Consider the following 21,124-nt stretch of genomic DNA (forward strand, 5'->3'; position numbering starts at 1 on the left):
CAACTAGAAGGCCTCAACCCTACACAGAGAGCTATAGGCGGCAACTTAGGGATCCTACGAGGGGAGACACAGTCTCCTCAGGGAAGAGTACAACTGGCTATCCAGTATCAAAGGGTCATCCCTGCGGCATACAGACGAGTGGCACTATACAGGCGGAGCAGGTTGTATATTTAGGAACATTTTTTTTTTTTTTTTTTTTTTTTTTTGGTTTTTTCGAGACAGGGTTTCTCTGTATAGCCCTGGCTGTCCTGGAGCTCACTTTGTAGACCAGGCTGGCCTCGAACTCAGAAATCCGCCTGCCTCTGCCTCCCGAGTGCTGGGATTAAAGGCGTGCGCCACCACACCCGGCTTATTTAGGAACATTTATGTTTAATGACAATTCATGAGAAAAGAGACCATGAAACTGAAGGGAGCATGGAGGGCTTATAGGAGAGCCTGGAGGGAGGAAAGGAAAAGGAGGAATGTAATAATATTATAATCTCGAAAATAAAAGAACAAAAGAACATTAAGTTGGGGAAGGAGAAAGAATATGCTCAAAATATTATCTATAAAAAATTTTTAAAAATAAAAGATCTAGCCGGGCGTGGTGGCGCACGCCTTTAATCCCAGCACTCGGGAGGCAGAGGCAGGCGGATTTCTGAGTTCGAGGCCAGCCTGGTCTACAAAGTGAGTGCCAGGACAGCCAGGGCTACACAGAGAAACCCTGTCTCGAAAAACCAAAAAAAAAAAATAAATAAATAAAAATAAAAATAAATAAATAAATAAATAAAAGATCGACAAGAGCTATAGAAAGGACAGCCCTGAGCTGGAGAAGGGCTTAGCTGGGAGCGAACACTTGGCTCTGCAGCCTCTCTGTGGTCCTAGAGTTGGCGGTCTCCCTGCACAGCAAAGAAACCAGGAGGTCCCCACTAAAGCAATGGCTCCAGCATTCCTACAGCAGCAGAAAGAACACAGCAGGCGAGACCCTCCCCACCTCAGCCACCAGGCCAGCCAGCCTCCAACCTTCCTCCAAGGCCTCCACATCTCCCCACCTCAGCAGCAGCAGAGCACCTGTGAGAACCCAGCGTCCACACTGCTCCCTTGTCCCTCAAGACTCCTTGCATGGCCTCAGGGGACCCAATTCTCCCACAAGGACAGAAGCAGACATTTGGGACTTTGCTCAGTAGCCCATGCAAGCCACAACTCCAGCAACATCTGGAGCCAATGCCTGGAGACCCCAAAATAAGCTCCTCCACTGAACGTCTAAGCCTTCTTGTGTCTCCCAGTGTGTGCACACTGGTGTGGGATTCTCTGAGAAACAACCAACAGGAATGGTTTGATGTCTCCAAACTGACACCTCCGCACCCACTCCTCTGAGAAAACAGGATCTGGTGTCCTACTACCGAGGAAAATTCCATCCATGAAGTGTCGGTAGCACGTTCCCTGCGATCTCATAAATGCTAAGAGGACTTGGGTGACTTTTCATCCTGCTTAAACACTTACCAAACAGGGCTATTTCTAAATTTTATGTGTTTCTGTTAAGCCTCAAACCATGTATATCTTAAGGTCTAAAAAAATTACTAACGCATTAACCTAAGATTACTCTAGCCAAGTAAATATTCACTTTTTAAAAACTACTGGGCATTTAAGAGATACCTCGGGGAGAAGCACCACTGCCAACACCCAAAGAACACATGTGCAGCATGAGCTACAAAGTGACTTCCAGGCCGAACTGTGCTAGACAATGACAGTCTGTCTCAAAATAAGCTGATTAAGTGTAATATAAAATGAATATATACAAATCAAGTCTTTAGGTCAGGGGTGAGACTAAAACACAGTTTTGTGGCTTAATTCTAAATCACTACAGGAGCGAGAACACATCTCTTTCTGTCACGGTTTAGATGAAGAGTGGTACCTGCTCTCCTCAGTTCACTTATTTACTCTACAACAGCCCTCCCCAAGCCCTAGAAGATGTCTCATATTTTTGGAGGAATAAATAAATAAATAAGTGGAAGCATTCTCTGTCTCTTCTTTTTTTTTAAGATTTATTTATTATTATACATGAAGTACACTGTAGCTGTCTTCAGACGCACCAGAAGAGGGCATCAGAACTCATTATGGGTGGTTGTGAGCCACCATGTGGTTGCTGGGATTTGAACTCAGGACCCTCGGAAGAGCAGTCAGTGCTCTTTACCACTGAGCCATCTCTCCAGCCCTCTCTGCCTCTTCTAACAACTAAGAACCATAAGTAAGAAATCCCAGCAATGCCTTGCTTTCTTTCCCCTTGTGCTGCCCACACCAAGGGCTTGCCTATCCCTCACGGGAATTAGAATTCCCGCCCCAAACTATATTTTATGATTAGATAACTTTTCCATCTAATCACATATGCAGACATAAACTGGGAATGAAAGTCATACTGTTCTTGGGAATTTAATTATAACTAAACAATCAAATTACCAAAGAGGTGAAGATGACTTCAGCCAGGGCAAGAGGTCACCTGGGGGTGTACTGTATCTGGGAATCAAATCCAGCCACTGAACTATGCCCCTGGCCTCCGAAGACAATCCTGCAAATAGCACAGCAGACTAACTCCTACTGTTTTACTATGATCCCTTTTCAAATTGAAAGATAGTCCCTACCTCAGAAGGTACAATGATTTAGCCAGTAGACTTTCACCATCTTCTAACCAGCATCAGTGCTAATAAATCTCCGCGAGCTTCCTAGCAGTAGCCCACCACATAAAGGCACCACAGCAGACGTCCTAACCGAGGCCTTCACAATAGCCAGCCCAGCTGCCCACAGATCTGAGCCAACGAAACCAGACCAAAAGAAATACCCAAGTGCAAGTCTTTTCAAATCTACCAAATCATGCTTTAAATAAAATGGCTGCTTTTTTAATTCAGCAAATTTTGAGCTGCTCTGTTATGCGGCAAAAGCTAAATGATTGTAACAATCTGCTCTCCTTCCCTAAGTGTGCTCACTCACACACTACCTTTCATCCACAAAATGCATTCCCTTAGAAACCCAGGTGCAAATTTAACCAACACTGTTACTAACCGCCTGGGTTTGAGGCTTTTCTGTGACTTCTATCCTAACTTCCTGACTACCACATAAGGGTTAGAGACATGCACATACTAGGACCTGCCAGGGCCGCGCTCAGCACAAGGGACCTCACTAACGCCTTGCAGAACCTTTTGAAGGATATATTATGACTCCTGCTTTATGGATGAGATGTTTGCCTAAGGTTTTATAGCCACGACAAGGACCAATGTGAACGCCAGCTGTCAGGTTCTCAGCCTCGTGACCTCTATGTCACCTGGTGAATTCTCTAAAACCCAAATGAAGATTCTTAGCATGTTACCACTGCCGTGAAGCTGAGTGCAGAAAGGGTGAGAGGATGGAACTTTCCCAGAAACCTTCTTTTTGAACCATTCCTTCAGCAGCCTTGAGTTAGATGGCCAAGCGCTGAGCAGGAGCCTGGCGGAGCTGGGAAGGAAACCAGTGCACGCTGACTGAAGACGAGGCTGCTCAGGCCTCGCCAGCTCCCCGGCTTCCGCTGCCAGGGAAGGGTCTGTTCCAACTTGACCTAGAGTGTTTGTTCAGATGTCTGTATCACAGGAAATGAACACATGCAGCTGAATGATAATACAGGAAACCTGAAAACAGTGGAAGAATGGACCGGGCAAACCAGGAAAACAGCCGCATGCTGCTGTGATTCTTTTTATGTGATGCAGGAAATAAATGTGCTCCTACACTCGGCGGGGCGGCCTACTTCTCCCTCCGTAAGCCCCACTTATCGACTGAATGGACAATCTGTCTAAACCCGCAGGCACAGGAGGGCAAGGATGAGCACCTGTGCCTTGTCTCCATTTTTCTTTGAAAAATGTTACATAAAAGCAGAAAGACAGGCTGGAGAGATGGCTCAGCAGTTAAGAGCACTGACTGCTCTTCCAGAGGTACTGAGTTCAAATCCCAGCAACCACATGATGGCTCACAACCATCTGTAATGGGATCTGATGCCCTCTTCTGGTGTGTCTGAGGATAGCGACAGTGTACTCATATACATAAAAGTTGTTTTTGTTTTTGTTTTTTAAACAGAAAGACATGATCCAAATGTCACCAACTGAGGAGCAGGTGTATGATATATCTACACACTGGAAAATTATTCAGCAAGAAAAACCTTGAAAGATGGGCTGGGGAGATGGCTCAGTTGTAAATTCCTTACCCCAAAAGTATGAAGACATGAATGAGTTCAGACCCTTGGCACCCACATAAAAAAGATGGATGCAGCAATACCAATCTGCATCCCAGCGCTGGGGAGGAGGAGACAGCAGATCCCTGGAGCTCATGAGCCAGCCATCCTCACCGTATCCACCAACTCAATAAACAAGGCGGAGTTCCAGTGTTAACCCCTGGCCTGCCCACCCACCCCTACCATACACACACACACACACACACACATGCACATGCACATACCACACACATATACATATTCATACACACATGTTCACATACACCAATAAAAAAATATTTAAGCACTGATATACCTTGGGTAAACCTTGGAAGAATTATACAAAACAAAAAGTGTCAGACCCAAAGAGAAGCATATTGTCTAAATCCATTTACATTAAATATGGAGATAGGCAAATGAACAGGGGAGAAGAAGAGTAAGAAGTAACTGACAACTGGGTTGAGAGTTGCTTTCAAAGTATCAAGTACCTGGGATTTAATAGTCCCTATCCCGTAAGATGTTGTCAACATGCTAGAAGCTATGAAACGGCATGCTGTAAAACAGTAAACTTTATATATTATATCCTAGTTTAAAGTAGTAAATAGTAAAACTTTAAAAATTAAATACTGGTGTTATTCCTGCACACATGAATACTAAATCTAAAAGCCACTATATACTGTAAATGAGGAAACTCCATAGAACATAAATTATATCAATAACTCCATCTTGAAGTAAAGAGATAAGACCCCTTCATCCACAATGTGCTCCTGAGAACTATAAAACAGCGTCAGGACAGGCATGCTACAAGGGAGCTTGACCAACAACTGGAGCTCATGTCTCCTTTGACACGTCCATCTATCAGATCTCAAACTGATGGCTCTTCCATCCCAAACATTCACTTTCAAACTGTCACTAACTGAACCACAACTGTCAACCTAGCATTCTCTTAACTCTCAATATAACTTGCTTTTATCTAAGTAGTAATTAATTCTGTTCAAAGTATCGAAGTGGGCACAAGCCTACAATTTCTTCTGGGCTCTATGCAAAAATATTTGCAAAACAAAAACTCCAGCAATATCTCAATGTTTCCCTCTGTTTTAAACAAGGAGCTATATAATATAATGCAAATGCATCACAGAGGGTCTGTTTATTGTAGATGTGGTTTCTGGGTTGGTTTTTGTTAAGGAGCAGATGGATCTGGTCATTCATTACATAACGTCATTATCCAAGTCTATAGAACACAAGCGTTTGCATGTTCTTGAAACCACTAAGAACTGAGGGTTGTAAGATGCCCTCGAGCTCAGAAAAACTCTCTTCCTGGTAACAGGGCAACTGCATCTGTATAAACTGACTTGCTTTCTAGACAGTGGCTCACAGCCATCTCAATGCTAATGAGTTGCATATGGATTACAAGAGAACTCTAGCTCAACATTTTCAAGGGCTCCCGACTAAAGCACTGGAGAGAGCCATCCAAAAAGATGCAACCTTCACCAATAAGGATGACCCATCCCTTGATACTGCATCAGTCTCCTGACACTGGGTCAACTTTCCTGGCCAGAGTGTCTTGGTACACCCCCTTAACAACAATATCAAGTTAAAACCTCTTATCTGGGCACTCAATTCCATTTAGAAGCTGACTTAGCCAATTTTAATATTCAACACACCCTGCCTACCTTTCTGACTCTTTACAATCTTCCTCACAGGCTTGTTAGCCTTTTTCTGTAACTCACTGGGCTTTCATCAAGTGCTTTGTTATCTTCACAGGCAGAGGGCCGGCCTCTCTCCTCAGCTAATCAAATCACTACCAAAGGCCATGATCTAGGGTATGTTCTACTCATACAAGGACTAGACAGTGGAGCGTGTACATACAGCACTGGACAGGAACAACGAGACACCATCTTACGTGTTTAACCTGTAAGGTCCTTGACAGTAAATGTTTCCCTTAAGTCGCTGTCCATTACACAGCTGTGACACATAGTACATCCTAGGAAATATCTCAGGGATTGTTCTGATAGTTGTTTTTAACAAATACTAAAATTAACATTTCTTAGAGTAGACATACCTACAGAAAGTCAACTTCTTTGTCTCATGGATCCATTTAAATTAGTATTAGAGAGTGCGTCACCATTCCTCTCTAAGCAAAAGCCAGCAGCTCAGAGGAGCTTAGGGCTCTGGAGTTGGAGCACGGATGGACGAAGCTGACCTGCCTGGCTCTCCGCCCTTAGCCAGAGCTTCACTGGACTCACGCCTTTCTTCTCCTGCCGCTGCACCACTGGGAAACACAGGCCTCATGGCTACTCTTGCCTCTCCTTTGACTGACATGACCACACTGGAGGGCCTTACATTCCAAACAGCACAGGCCTTGAGCCCTACCCCAGGTCACACGGAGATCTGGTACTCTCACATCCCAGTCTGTGGTCTGGCTGGGCTCTTTGAATGAATATTCAGGCCCCAAGCTCCTTGCTTTTTGGCTCATCCCAAAGAAATCAAGAATGTTAATGGCTTCTAAAGATAAAAGCGAGCCCAACATGTGGAGACAATAAGACAGACTGCACAACTGTGGAATCAGTCTCCCTTCTGGAAGGATGACCTTGAGCTATTTGTGAAAGTGAGAGAAAAAGTTTAAGCAGCAAGTCTGCTTTTCCATTGTAAAGCTCACCCAAGAGGGACCTTCTCATAAAATGCAGTCCACCACGGAGATTACCTTTCAGGGATGGACATAAAGGCAATCGGTAATAAATGCCATAGTGTTAAGATAAGAGTTTGAAGCCTTATAAAAGAAGGCTTAAAGGGATCCAAAGTCTGGCCTTCTTTAAATCTGCCATCTTGTATACTGAGCTGTTTAACTGGTTCTTAAAATAGCTATCATCTTATTGCTAGGGAATTTAACTCTCTCTCTCTCTCTCTCTCTGAATGAATGAATGCTTATTATAATACTTTCATTTTTGAGCATTTAGACACTAAGTATTTTATATGTATTTTATTAGTTTGACAAAACAAAACATAAACCCTGAAGGTCAAAGGGGGAATAACCTCCCTAAGGAGACTTCCCCTATCAGACCCAGAAATACACTCCAGGCCAAAGACTGATTCCCAAAATCTTTCCAGTATTTTTCTTTCTACTCTTGCCTTCCTTCACCAAGACAACTGCAACAAAATTAAATGTTGTAGCTTTTCACGCTACGGCAGGAAACAGCCCTATTCTATCGAGAACTTTCCTATAATGTCAATTCAGAGTGGCAAGTATAGGAAGCACTGAGTTCTCTCTGGTGAACTTTGAAGCAACCAGAAACTGGACAACAAGAGGAATGCACAGCGCTTACACCCTCAGAACCATGCTTGCAAACACTGTCCCCTACATCTGAGACTGACGAAGTCAGCACGTGGACCGTGTATTAACAGCACCCTGCAGACAGCTGCAGGTGGAAAGAATCGGGCTGAGAGTGAATAATAACTTCCCTCTCACGCTGCTCTGATGAATGTGTATCTGACAGACAGTGTGAAATCTTTTCAATAAGAGCCTGGACTTTGGTCTTAAAGGAGGAAACATAGCAACAGTAGATGCCCTCAGTCATAGAGCTTCCCAATCTTAACTATGCTGCCATGCTTTAAAGTTCTACTGCAAACCGGTTAGTGTGGCTACTGCTCTGGGGAGCACATTAGAACGCTGGGAATTCAGTGCAGATGCTAAAAAGCATCACCTCACTCGCCTCAGGTCACTGGGTCTAACTGGAAAGGCCCGAGTCAAGGGCCAGAACACTGCAAACGCTATGGCGCCCTCCACCTGTGCAGGCAGCAAGCCTGGGAAGGAGGAGGGGCCAGCTGATGCGCTGAGAGGGAGAGCAGCTGGCTGGCATCGAGGCTTCAGCAGATAGGTGTCTGCTCACCATCAGAACCGCTGTGCTCGGACTGTCAGCCCCTCCTCGGGGAAGGACTGCTAAGGTACAACTTGTGCAAACAAGCCCACTTCCTTCCTTCCATATTTTGCTGGGTTTGTCTCTGAAAACCAAGTATCAAAAATTGGTAGAAAATAGCCAATTTAAAGGCAATTGGCACATTAAGTTTACTAGATATAAATTCCTGTACTAAACAACTAGAAAACAAGCATTCTTCGGTTGGTTCGGTGGCCCATTGGGTAAAGTACTGGCTTCCCAAGCCTGTGGACCTGAGTCAACTCTCAGAGCCCACGAAAGTTGTCCTCTAATTTCCACAGCATGGGTTTGTGGCACATGCAGAGTTTTTAAATATTTTCAAAAGAAGAAAACACAATCTTGCTAAAGCACATAAAGACTCTTGACAAAAATTCACAACAAACATGCCAAGCCGCAGATGCCTCAGAAAGCACCCAGGAACTGTTACCACCTCGGCCTCGCTCTTTAAACAACTCTCTAGCACATACTGGGTTTTAAAATTTCACACACTTAGTTTTGAAAAAGTTCTTCTGAATAATTAACATGCCTGTACTTCCAGAACACAGGAAACAGAGGCAGGGGAATTTTGAATTTGAGGCCAGTCTGGTCTACACAGCAACTTCCAGGCTGGGAGCGATACACAGTAAACAAAATCCTGTTTCTAATAAACAAGACGCTTCTAATATCAGAGCTTGTATGCAGCTCCATGCAGAAGGCCTGGTCCCTGGGTTCAAGGCCTGGCGCCAGAGGGTGGGCGGAAAGAAAACAAAGAGCGCATGTACCACGCTGACGGTGGAGTGAGGCTGTAGAGCTAAGGGGAAAGCTACGGGTAGTCAGACTAGTAAGCAAGAAAAATCAAACCACAAGGTGGTAAACTGTGCCGCCCGTTCTAACTGATACCAGGACCTCTAAAGTTACAGTTAGACTCTATAGTCTAAGGAAGGACTGCTGATTCTGCACAGACTCAGGATTAAGATGCTAGAGGGACTTTCCCTGAGGTGAACAAGACAAGAACAGGCACCACTATTCAAACTGTAGTAGAGATCTGAGTGAACCAGGAAAAAAAAGGTGTATGGATCAAAGGGGCAACACTGAGGTCATAATCCAGAGACAAGATCTTCTTCATAAAAAATAAAAACGGAACTTACAGATTAGGAATCTCATAGGATAATGAGTACAACAATCCACTGAAAACATCAACACAACAGCCATAAAAGTAAAACAAAAACCAAAGACAACATAAAAACAAAAGACTTGGAACTGGTCCTAAAACCAAGATGAAGGCTGGAGGGACAGCCCAGCCAGTGAAGAGTGTGCCCTGCTCGTCCGAGGATTCTCTCGGGTCCTAGCACTTGTATCAAGTGACTTCCAAGCACCTGGAACCCCAGCTCCAAGGGGATACAAGTTACAGGCTTCCTGAGGTGTCTGCACTCGAGCGTACATACTCACGCATGGACACACAATTTTAAATACTAAAAAGAAAATATTTTTAAAAACAAATTAAAACAATCAAGTTGAACAACTCCTGAAGAATAACACCCAAGGTTGACCTCTGACCTACACATGAACACACACGTGTACACAGACACACATGCTAAGGGTGCTTGTAGCTGCAGTGCTCATGAAGTTGAGGCAAAGGGATCAGAAGTTGACACCAGTTTGAGCTATATAAAAAGACCTCATCAAGATAGAGATGCCAGGCAGTGGCTCACGCCTTTAATCCCAGCACTCAGGAGGCAGAGGAAGGGGATCTCTGTGAGTTTGAGGCCAGGCTGGTCTACAGAGCAAGCTCCAGGGCTACAGAGAGAAATCCTATCTTGGATCTCCCCCACAAAAACACAGACAGACAAATGCACACACACACACACACATACACACACGCTCGCGTACACAGAGATATAGAGCATGCCTATGAATAAACTCAGTTTTCTAGAGATATGCTGGGCAAACCATGGAACCGTGTTTACTGACAGAACTATGTATTCAAAGCAATCAAGTAAAATCCCAGTGGTATAACGCAAAATTGGCTTCACTGATCCTGAAACTGATACGAGATCATTGTAAAGAAATTCAAATAGCAATCTCTATTGGAAAAAAAAAGGGGGGGGGGAGGGCAAGGAATCTATTTTAGATAAATGGTCGTCACAGAATCCATGCAAAGGTGACTGGACCGTACAGCTGAATGTGACTACAGTTCATAATACAAAGAACAAGAAATTCATGATATATTAAAGAACATCTGTGGACAGTAAGACTTTACAACTCTTTAAACATTTACTCTTTCAAGGTGTCTAGGTAAAAAGAAACTTCTTTTTTTTTTCTTTTTCAGGACAGTGTCGCTCTATGTAACCCTGCCTGTCCTGGAAACTGTTCTGTAGACCAGGATGTCCTTGAACTCAAGAGACCAACCTGCCTCTGCCTCTCTAGTGCTGGGATTAAAGGCGTGCACCATCACCACCCACCAAAATCTCTTGAAGAACACAAAAATGATACTGTATAAGAAAGCCTGGAACAGTGTGGCATCAGGAGAAGGCTGGTGGCTAGGAATGACTGCAACAGTCGGGCACAAGTCACAAGCTAGGGCCAAATAACCGCAATGCACAAACCAAAAGGGTCGATACCTACAATCCACAGCGGTTCTGCAGATCAGTAAAAGGCTATTCCGATTATCTTCCTGTATAAATCATGCAAGATTAAAGTGAGGGGCCATGCAGCTCAGTAGTGCACACGGCCAGGCAGGAAGCCCAGGGTTCCAGTCCCTGCACTTCCAAAACCAAAATCGGGATGTATCAGGCAACGATGGTTATAAAGCATCTTTAACACTTGTTTTTCTACATATTGTAGCTTTCCCCATATCAGTTCTGTACGTGAGTAGTTTTGTTTTGAAGTGCTATCCCACTGTTTGGTTGGGACCCCTTAACTGGTGACACTTAAAAAGCTATGTGTGGCACTCTGCTCAGGATCGACAAAACCAATTCCAACTAAAGTCTACTAGAAACCTGAGACGAAGAGGCTGTGCTGAAGTGCTTCAGCTCTGCCAAGTATAAAACCTCCTCACTAAACGATATGAAGGCCATGCCCCAGTGTTGCTGCGGTAACTCATGACAGCCTTAAAGGTGAGGGTTAACAGCACCGGTTGCTCTTCCTGAGGACCGAGGTCCAACTCTCAGCACCCACAGCTCACAGTAACTCTGGTTCAAAGAGACTCAATAACCTCTTTTGGTCCCTGCAGGCACGAGCCACGTGTGTGCTTAGACATACATATGGACAAAACACTCAAACACATAAAATAAAATAAAATAAAATAAAATAAAATAAAATAAAATAAAATAAAATAAAATAAAATCTTAAGTATAAATAAATAATAGTCTTGATCCAAAATAAATGCTATCATGGAAAGGGTGTCGGTGAGTTTGAATGGGAAACACAATTTCAATCCATATCCTATCGCGGAGCTCCCTCTGCTGGCACAGTGGGAGTACAACAAGCTCAATGCTGACAACTCACAGGGCATTTCATCTTCACCACTAAGACCAGGAGTTCCTTTTGAGAACACATTCAAAACGAACAGGAGAGTCTGCCCTGAACGTAGTCTACAAACAACAAGAATTACCAATGTGTTTTTACACAAGTAATGACTAGTTAATGTCCATTCTCCTTCAGATTTCAGCTAAGGCTGGACTGTGCCTAATATTTTTATATATGCAATAGTCTACACTAGCATGTCTGGGAAATTTTCATAAATGTTATCTTTAATTATTTCCTTGGGCCTAGTTCCTAATAAAGGAATTTACCAGGTCACAGGTTTGATCTTTTCTTTGGGGAGTTGTCTTTAATTGTGTGTATACAGCAAGGAGTCTCTTCATGTGTGAGAGGAAGTCTCTTCAAAGTCTCAAGAGGGCACTGGATCCTGTGAGCCTGGAGTTACAAGTGGTCATGAGCCACCTGACTTGGGTGCTGGGAACTGAACTCAGGTCCTCTGGAAGAAGGGCAATGTTCTTAACTGTGGGGCCATCTCTCCAGCCCCAGATCTGAACTTTTTAAATGCTGACAAAGAATGCATTCCAGAAGTTTTATCAATTTGTTCAGCTACCAATGTAACATTACCATTCTTTTCAGTCTCAGAGATAATTAATCTGAATCCCAAAACAAAGGGAACAATTTTGACTTTGAAAATAAGAAGTTAGACATGCAAACCACCATCTTGAAGGTGAAGAGTAGAGACCCGTGAGAAGACTGCCCTGCCAATGTCTGCAGACACAGAAGCCCCTCCGCGGGAGTATCTCTACCTTCCTGCGTGCTGCCAAGCTTGCTACGTTTCTGTAAGGAGCCCCAGGACATGTTAAATTCCCTTTTACTATACTTTGGCAATACCCTCGGCCTACACCAATATTAGAACTCATGTCCTTCCCTGCACTTGATGGCACCTGGGACCAAGTCAGAGACACAACTGAGGTCAGTCTGTACGGGCATTTACAAAAAGGGCCGACTGAGAGAAGTCTCTCTCTGAGAGTGGATGGCACCATCTGACAGACAGCCCAGATACAGAGGGCTCTGAGGCAAAAAAAACAAGTCTTGCTTGCCAGCCTGACTCTGTTCCTTGCTGGCACAGCCATTCCTGTTGCTGCTACAGCTATTATCACTGCCATCCATCGCTGGCATTAGACTCCAGATTCTTGGTCTTCTATCATGGACTAAAGTCAAGTGACTCTCTGGGAATCTTCCAGATCCTTAAAGCCAGACTGAAACTGCTGAAGATACCCAGTGTTGTGGGTTGAGCAGCTCACAGGTTCTCAGCCTCTCCGGGCTGCAGCCAGCCACTGATGGCCTATCCAGATCCTATGTTTAGGTTTAAAGCCCCAGGGCTCCTTGATCACCTTTTTTTCCCTTCCCTTTAGTTGTGTCCTCTCCCTGGGATCAAACCCAGCCCCTCACACATGCTAGTCAAGTGTTCTACCAGACAACAAACTTTCCGTCTGTGAAGGAACAGACAGCAGATATTTTAGGCCTTTGAGGCAACAGTTTTTAACAGGTACTCAACTCAGCCTTTTCAGTACAGAGGCAGCCAAAAGCAACAAAGGAATGGTTTATGGCCAGGTTCCAGTTGAGCCTTACTGCCCAAAGTAGGTGGCAGTTTAGCTTGGCCTAGACACTGGTTTGCTGATCCCTGGATTAGAAGAAAAGCCATAAATATTGTAAGTACAGCTCAGCAGTAGACTAGCACACATGAAGCCATGATATGATCCCTAGCATGGGGGGGGTGCGGGAGGGGGGATAGGTAGTTAAGGGGGGTGAAAAAAAACCTGATGACCAAGGAAACTCAGGCCTTTCAACGTATGCAAAGTTCAGGCTAACCTCAACCTCTATACCTCCGTTACTATTTTGTATCCTCCAACTGTTCCCTCTGTGAGATGGCCTGTACCTCAGGTCGAGAGGAAAGGCGATCACTAAAGAGCAGAGTGTGGGACTCTAAGCCAACTCGAGGGATGGAGCAAGTCTCAGAGCAGCCAGGAAAGAGGGAAAGAACCCAGGTCTGTGGCACACAGCTGATGTGGATGACTGGAGCCTGAGGCTAGGGAGCCAACCACCTGAGGCAGGCAAACTGTAGAACAGTTTAACAACCTGGGGACCCACTTGAAGACCCAGGTACGTGCTCTTCCATCCTGACTGGTCACAGGCACCCTTCTGTTTACCTAGCAACCTGTCAGCAGTTTAGGATCGCCATCTGACACACGCACCCTACTCTGTAGAATGGAACAGGCTTTTCCTGCCCCTTTATGACCATCAAACTTAGACAAACACTATGCAGTCAGATTCTTCTCATGTCCAGGCACAAGACAGGAAAGGCAGATCTGGCAGGAACTAGCTTGAGTCATGTATGACCAGAAGAGGTATATTCTCAAGTGAACTTTTAGGAAAGCAGAGCTCCCTGTAAGTCATTAGAGAAAGAGACACATACAGAGGAGGAAGTGATCAGATAAACTAATCTATTAAGCAACAGAGAGAACCACCCAACTACTTCCCTTAGAAACCAGTCCCTCCCTCCACTAGACTCACAAAAAGAAGCCTCGGGCAGTGACTGCACCCCCCCTGCAGCCTACTGCTCTCTTGCACTGTATTCCGACCCGTGCGTTGCTTAAATACGATGGCCTTCCTACTCTGCACACAACGTGGGCTTCTTTCTTTCCTCAGAACAATGACCAAACCTGGAAACACCAGGCCTAGACTCTGACCACAGGCAACAGCTTGAGCCCAGAAGTGAGAGGTGAGCCTGGGCAACAGAAAAAGAACCTGTCGTCTCCAGCAGCAGGTGAGCCTGGGCAACAGAAAAAGAACCTGTCGTCTCCAGCAGCAGGAGCGACGGTTGGGGGCGGGGCTCACTGGTGCAGGGCTTGCCTAGCACGAGTGAGTGAGGCTCAGGGATTTAATAACCAGCAAAGAAAGAAAGGGAGAGTGAAGGGAGGACGGAAAGGAGGGGTTAGAGAAACACAGCAGGGAGGGAGACAAGGAAAGAGGGGGAGGAAAAAGAAGAGATTTTCGCCGGGCGTGGTGGCGCACGCCTTTAATCCCAGCACTCGGGAGGCAGAGACAGGCGGATTTCTGAGTTCGAGGCCAGCCTGGTCTACAAAGTGAGTTCCAGGACAGTCCGGACTATACAGAGAAACCCTGTCTCGAAAAAAAAAAAAAACCAAAAAAAAAAAAAAAGAAGAGATTTTCTTAAGACTTACAGAACTTTTACATCTGCTCAATTACCTCCGACTGGCTGTCAGTGAGCTTTGACTAACCAGACACTAGCGTGAAAATGCACTGAAAGTCTGCATCACAGCAGAGAGTACGTACGACCCTCAATGAGAGCATTCAGACGAAGCTCCCAGCCTACTGCCAGCGTTCTTCCTCCCCTGCTGCCTGCTCCTCACAGCCCTCCAACCAAAGCTCCTACTGAGCATCTCTCTACCTCTAAGGGACTTAGCTAGGACAACACAACAGCAGACCCATGACTCAGACAGCAGGGGCTGCGAGACCCCAACACTGGATCAGTTAGTGTCTCCTCAGAGCCTCACTTTTCATGGTTCCTTCCTCTTCCTCATCCTCCGTGTTGATCACCATGGTGCCCAGCTGGGACGGCAACGTGTCACCGTGCTCAATCATAGTATTGGCTCCTCCGCTCATCGTGCTGGCTACTCGGACAGTGCCCATCTCATCACCGGCAGCTCGAACCATCGTGCCAGAATCCATTTCATCCTCCTCCTGCGAAGGAGCAGAATCTCAAACTGGAGCTAATGTAATCAAGACTGAATGTCCTGAATCACTGTTACTCTCGGTGCAAACAGACCTGGATCTGACACCTCTGTAGGTTGTGTTCGCACCTTAGAAGCTGAAAAGCACCTGTTTAACCAGAGATGATCACAAAGTGACCCATGTGACACCTGTGTATCTCATCTAAAGGCGCTTCCTCCTCCTCTCTTCTCCCTTGACTTCCAGCACAGATCTGGCCAAAAGCACCCTTGGAATCTCAATGGTGCAGGTGACTCCAGAATACAGTATGAGAATTTTAGAAGAGCTTGGATAAACAAAGTCTCAAAACTAGGGGATGTCTCTGTCTCTCACTGTCTCTTAAACAAATAGATAATCTGGATAAATGATACAGGGGAAATAACAAAATGTGTTTTAAGGAAACACTGAGCAAAGAGCAAGCACAGCCTCAGCAGCAGGGCCCAACAGCACTGAATGAGACCCAGCAGCGGAGCCCAGCAGCACTGAATGAGGTCCATCTGCACTCGACAAAGAGCTGACTACACCAGCTACTCAGCTGACCTCTGTGGCAAGCGAGACCTAAGAAGTACACACCCCTGACCCAGCAGAGAGCAGCCACTCACTGAGTTCTCCTCGTCGTCCTGGTCCACTTCCCGCTGCTGGGCTTCCTGGCGCTTCAGTTTCACATCCATGGCTTCGTTAATTAAGTCTCGCAATATTGACACTCCTTTGGCACTCTTAACAAACGGGTGCTTAAATAACAAAGTGGACAACAATGGACACGGTTTGCTTTGGTTTCTGGACACAGGGTTTCTCTGTGTAACCCTGGCTGTCCTGGAACTCCCTCTGCAAACCAGGCTGTTCCTGAACTTCGAGATCCACCTGCCTCCTGAGTGCTGGGATTAAAGGCATGCACTGCCACCACTGCCTGGCCACAATTTTTACTTTAAAATAATACATGGCACGTAATAAAAATCTGGCAGTATCTGTCATATAAATCAGTGGGTCTAATTTTTCTCTTCAAACCTGGGGCACAAAGCCACGCTTACTTCACGACTCTAAGAAGACAGATGACCATTTGGACCTATGCCATTTCTGTCTCATCTAGAGGTTCTTTTGTTTTTATTTTACTGAGAGAGTCCATCTCCACTACCTCAGTCCCAGTGTCTAAATTCAGGTTGCAGGCCTGAGGCGGGCACCTTTACCCTCCAAGACATTTGACCCGCCCCACCTTATGTCCTCCTGTCTTGGTGGAGCAACAACAATCCCTGGTAGTTACTAGGGATCTTTGCAGGAGTTACCTATATATCCAGACTTATTCTGACAGCACCCATGTTTCCTCCTTGCAGGGACAGTACATCCCTGCCCCCATCACCACCAGGGTAAATGCCACCAAGCCTTTGTAAGTACTCTCAGACTGAAAGGGAGCCTTGGCACATGGAGAGGCTGCAGAGCAGAAGACTCCTCCATAAGCCTCTGGCATCCTTTCCTCCAGCCGCATTCGATAATACACTTAGAAGAGCAAGGCCGTTAGCCAGAGTAGCTCACGGCCTTGTGCTCTGCACTTGCACTAAGACCATTTCTTCCCAGGCTTACCAGACATGCATACACCGCTTTAATCTGGTCTGGAGCTACTCCCACCCACTCCTCTGCCTGGTGACAGAAGTGTTTCTGAGCTTTTTACTCTTCAGTCCAAACTCACGAGTGACGCACTTCCTTCCATTACTGCTCTGTTTTGCAAGTTAAGTATTTTCTATGGCCTTCCATCTCACCAGCTCTAAAACTCTCTCCCAGACAGCACAGAATGCCTTATTCCTCATTACTACTTCCAAGCAAGCGACTCAGCAGTGTGTGAGCGGTGTGGAGACGCGGCGCCGTATACCTGTAGGAGCTGAGTGGCTGTGGCTCTCTGCTCCGGGCTTTTTACCAGACACTGCTTCACAAAATCCATGAAGTTGTCTGACCACAGCTCTGGCTTACGGAATGTGGGAGGAGGGTTTGTAGGAATCATGAATATTGCCTAGTTTAAAAAAAAAAAAGAACAAGATCAGGTAAAAGAAAGATGACACTTCAATATGAACACCTACATTTGCTTGGTAAAATGATTGTATCTATCTAAACAAAAAGCATGTCAACATGGGGTACAGCAACCAGAGACCTAACAGACAACTGTTCAGAGACCTAACAGACAACTGTTCAGAGACCTAACAACTGCTCAGAGACCTAACAACTGCTCAGAGACCTAACAACTGCTCAGAGACCTAACAACTGCTCAGAGACCTAACAACTGCTCAGAGACCTAACAACTGCTCAGAGACCTAACAACTGCTCAGAGACCTAACAACTGTTCAGAGACCTAACAACTGTTCAGAGACCTAACAACTGTTCAGAGACCTAATAACTGCTCAGAGACCTAACAACTGCTCAGAGACCTAACAACTGTTCAGAGACCTAACAACTGTTCAGAGACCTAACAACTGCTCAGAGACCTAACAACTGCTCAGAGACCTAACAACTGCTCAGAGACCTAACAACTGCTCAGAGACCTAACAACTGCTCAGAGGTCTAACAACTGCTCAGAGACCTAACAACTGCTCAGAGACCTAACAACTGCTCAGAGACCTAACAACTGCTCAGAGACCTAACAACTGCTCAGAGACCTAACAACTGCTCAGAGACCTAACAACTGCTCAGAGACCTAACAACTGCTCAGAGACCTAACAACTGTTCAGAGGTCTAACAACTGCTCAGAGACCTAACAACTGCTCAGAGACCTAACAACTGTTCAGAGACCTAACAACTGCTCAGAGACCTAACAACTGCTCAGAGACCTAACAACTGCTCAGAGACCTAACAACTGCTCAGAGACCTAACAACTGCTCAGAGACCTAACAACTGCTCAGAGACCTAACAACTGCTCAGAGACCTAACAACTGCTCAGAGACCTAACAACTGCTCAGAGACCTAACAACTGTTCAGAGACCTAACAACTGCTCAGAGACCTAACAACTGCTCAGAGACCTAACAACTGCTCAGAGACCTAACAACTGCTCAGAGACCTAACAACTGCTCAGAGACCTAACAACTGCTCAGAGACCTAACAACTGCTCAGAGACCTAACAACTGCTCAGAGACCTAACAACTGCTCAGAGACCTAACAACTGCTCAGAGACCTAACAACTGTTCAGAGACCTAACAACTGCTCAGAGACCTAACAACTGCTCAGAGACCTAACAACTGCTCAGAGACCTAACAACTGCTCAGAGGTCTAACAACTGCTCAGAGGTCTAACAACTGTTCAGAGACCTAATAACTGTTTCCCTTCCCCTTGCTCACACGCAGGTATTCTAAACCATACAGTTTCAAAAACAAAAGAATCCTTTCGTGTGTGTGTGTGTGTGTGTGTGTGTGTGTGTGTAGAGGCTGAAGAGACTGTGGCACTAAGGACTAAAACACTGGGCCTGTGGATGCCAAGCAGGAGCTCTGCTACTAATTTTTTTCCATATGCTCAAATCATCTCTCTGAAAAAAACAAAATTATCTAGCTACTATAGGCTGCTATAAAATGAAGCACATTTAAATTCTCCTTCTCAAAGATCAAGGTTATTCCGTATTAGGGCTGGAGAGTGCTCACGGTTACTATCACACAGTGGTCTTGCAGAGGACCTAAGTTTGGTTCCCAGCATTCATGTTGGGCAATTCACACCGCTTGTAACTTCAGCTTCAGGAGATCTGACACCCTCTTCTGGCCTCCAAGGTAGCACATAATTAAAATAATAAATCTTTCTTTAAAAGACTCTTAACTGTTGGATTTTAAATGATGTAAATTCCACTTTATGAAAAACAAAACTGTTTTGCATTAAATACTTTAAATTCTTTTTTTTTGGAGGGGGGGTCCCAAGACAGGGTTTCTCCGTGTAATCTTAGCTACCCTGGAACTTGTTCTATAGACTAGGCTTTGCCTCTGAGTCTGAGGATTCATGAACCAAAAAAAGCATGAAAAAGACAATATATGAACCAAAATGGTGGTTAGTGATGTTAGTGCAAAAACACCCTGAAGAAAACACTGTAGCAAGTGCTATCTGACACTGGTGACCCAATGGAAATCACAGAAAATGACTAAGTAGAAAGCCCATATATTTACAAAGCTAAAAATGTGGTACCTTAGCTTTTAAAAGATATACATACATATATATATATATATATATATATATATATATATGTATAGTATATAATTTGTAAGTCAGACTATACATTTCTGTATTTTACAGCCTATATATCTCCTTCAAGGAGACTGCCAAGCAGACACTCTAGAATGGAGGAAGGACTATATTCAATTAATTTTTTACTACATCTAATGCCAGGGGAAGAATATCACCTACAGTATTTATCATTATATAAAATTACTTCATTTCTTGTTTAAAATGTAACCGAGGAAGCTGCCACACCACTTTCTACTGCTAACCAGCAGCTAACCACCCACGGGCTCTCTGCTTCCTTACCCTCATTGGATGGATATCAGCATATGGGGGCTTTCCTTCAGCCATTTCTATGGCAGTTATTCCCAGAGACCAGATGTCTGCCACACAGTTGTACCCAATTTCCTGAATAACTTCAGGAGCCATCCAAAATGGTGTCCCTATTACTGTATTCCTCTTTGCCATGGTATCCTAAAAGGGAAAGGGGAGAGACCAACACAAAGCATGAAAACTACTGAGAAAAGGGAACAGTTTGAACAATTAAAAACTGCTGTGTTCACACCAAGTGGTAAAAGGTGGCGCGGATGTTTGAGACTAACCGGTTAATTTTTGCTTAGATTTCATTAAGGCTCCCTCCATAGGATGGAGCCCATTACTGATGTTGTCAATGAGTCCAAGGATCTGAGACTAGGTCATCAGCCCTAAGGGGCACTTGCTTCTTTTATTCTGCTAAATGACACATCAATAAAACAACTCCTCAGGCTGGCGAGATGGCTCAGCAGTTAAGAGCACTGACAGCTCTTCCAAAGGTCCAGTGTTCTATTCCCAGCAACCACATGGTGGCTCACAACCATCCATAATGAGATCTGATGCTCTCTTCTGTTGTGTCTGAAGACAGCTACAGTGTACTTAGGTATAATAATAAATAAATCTTTGGGCCAGAGCGAGCAGGGCTAACCGGAGGGAGCAAGGTCCTAAAATTCAATTTCCAACAACCACATGATGGCTCACAACCATCTGTACAGCTTCAGTGTACTCACATACATAAAATAAATAATAAATAAATCTTTAAAATAAATAAATAAAACTCCTCATGACACATTGCTACACCTGTAGATCAACCATTACCAGAGAAGTTTCTGCAAGTAACAGAGACCCACTACAACTGGACAACATGCAGAAAGTTGGGACAATGTCCCACCCCCAGCCAAGAAGCCATTTGCAATTGATGGCTGCTGGGAGAAGGAAAGTCTGTTTCCTTCAACAGTGTCACTGAGAACAACATCCCGACTCCAGGGCAGGCCTCAGGCTTTGGAGGAGCTGGCCAATGCAAGCTGGACTCCCTGGTTCTTACCAGAAACAAAAGCAAAACCAAAAATATTAAATAACTAACAACAACAAACTCCATGTAGTGGGTGGGTGGGAGCTGTGGGAGGACCTGGAAAGGGGAAAAATGTGATTAAAATATAGTGTATAAAATTCTCAAGGAATAAATAAAAACATTTTAAAAAACAATGCCTTTATCTAGAAACAATACTCGAGGCATAATCA

The 21,124-nt window shown here is 44.8% G+C and overlaps 1 protein-coding gene across 1 annotated transcript in view; it reads right to left on the bottom strand.

Moving 5' to 3' along the window:
* Stk4 (serine/threonine kinase 4) overlaps nucleotides 1–21,124 on the bottom strand; it is an 83,289-nt gene that overhangs the window by 41,128 nt on the left and 21,037 nt on the right. Inside the window, exons 6-9 of the mRNA XM_021149719.3 lie at nucleotides 19,877–20,044; nucleotides 17,258–17,395; nucleotides 15,999–16,127; nucleotides 15,183–15,369 (exon numbers count right to left, since the gene is read on the bottom strand). Of these exons, the coding sequence (XP_021005378.1) occupies nucleotides 15,183–15,369; nucleotides 15,999–16,127; nucleotides 17,258–17,395; nucleotides 19,877–20,044 (622 nt within the window). The remainder of the gene's footprint in view (nucleotides 1–15,182; nucleotides 15,370–15,998; nucleotides 16,128–17,257; nucleotides 17,396–19,876; nucleotides 20,045–21,124) is intronic.

The sequence above is a fragment of the Mus caroli genome, unplaced genomic scaffold (assembly GCF_978045245.1).
Source record: "Mus caroli unplaced genomic scaffold, Mus_caroli_1 scaffold_2, whole genome shotgun sequence".
Lineage (NCBI taxonomy): Eukaryota > Metazoa > Chordata > Mammalia > Rodentia > Muridae > Mus > Mus caroli.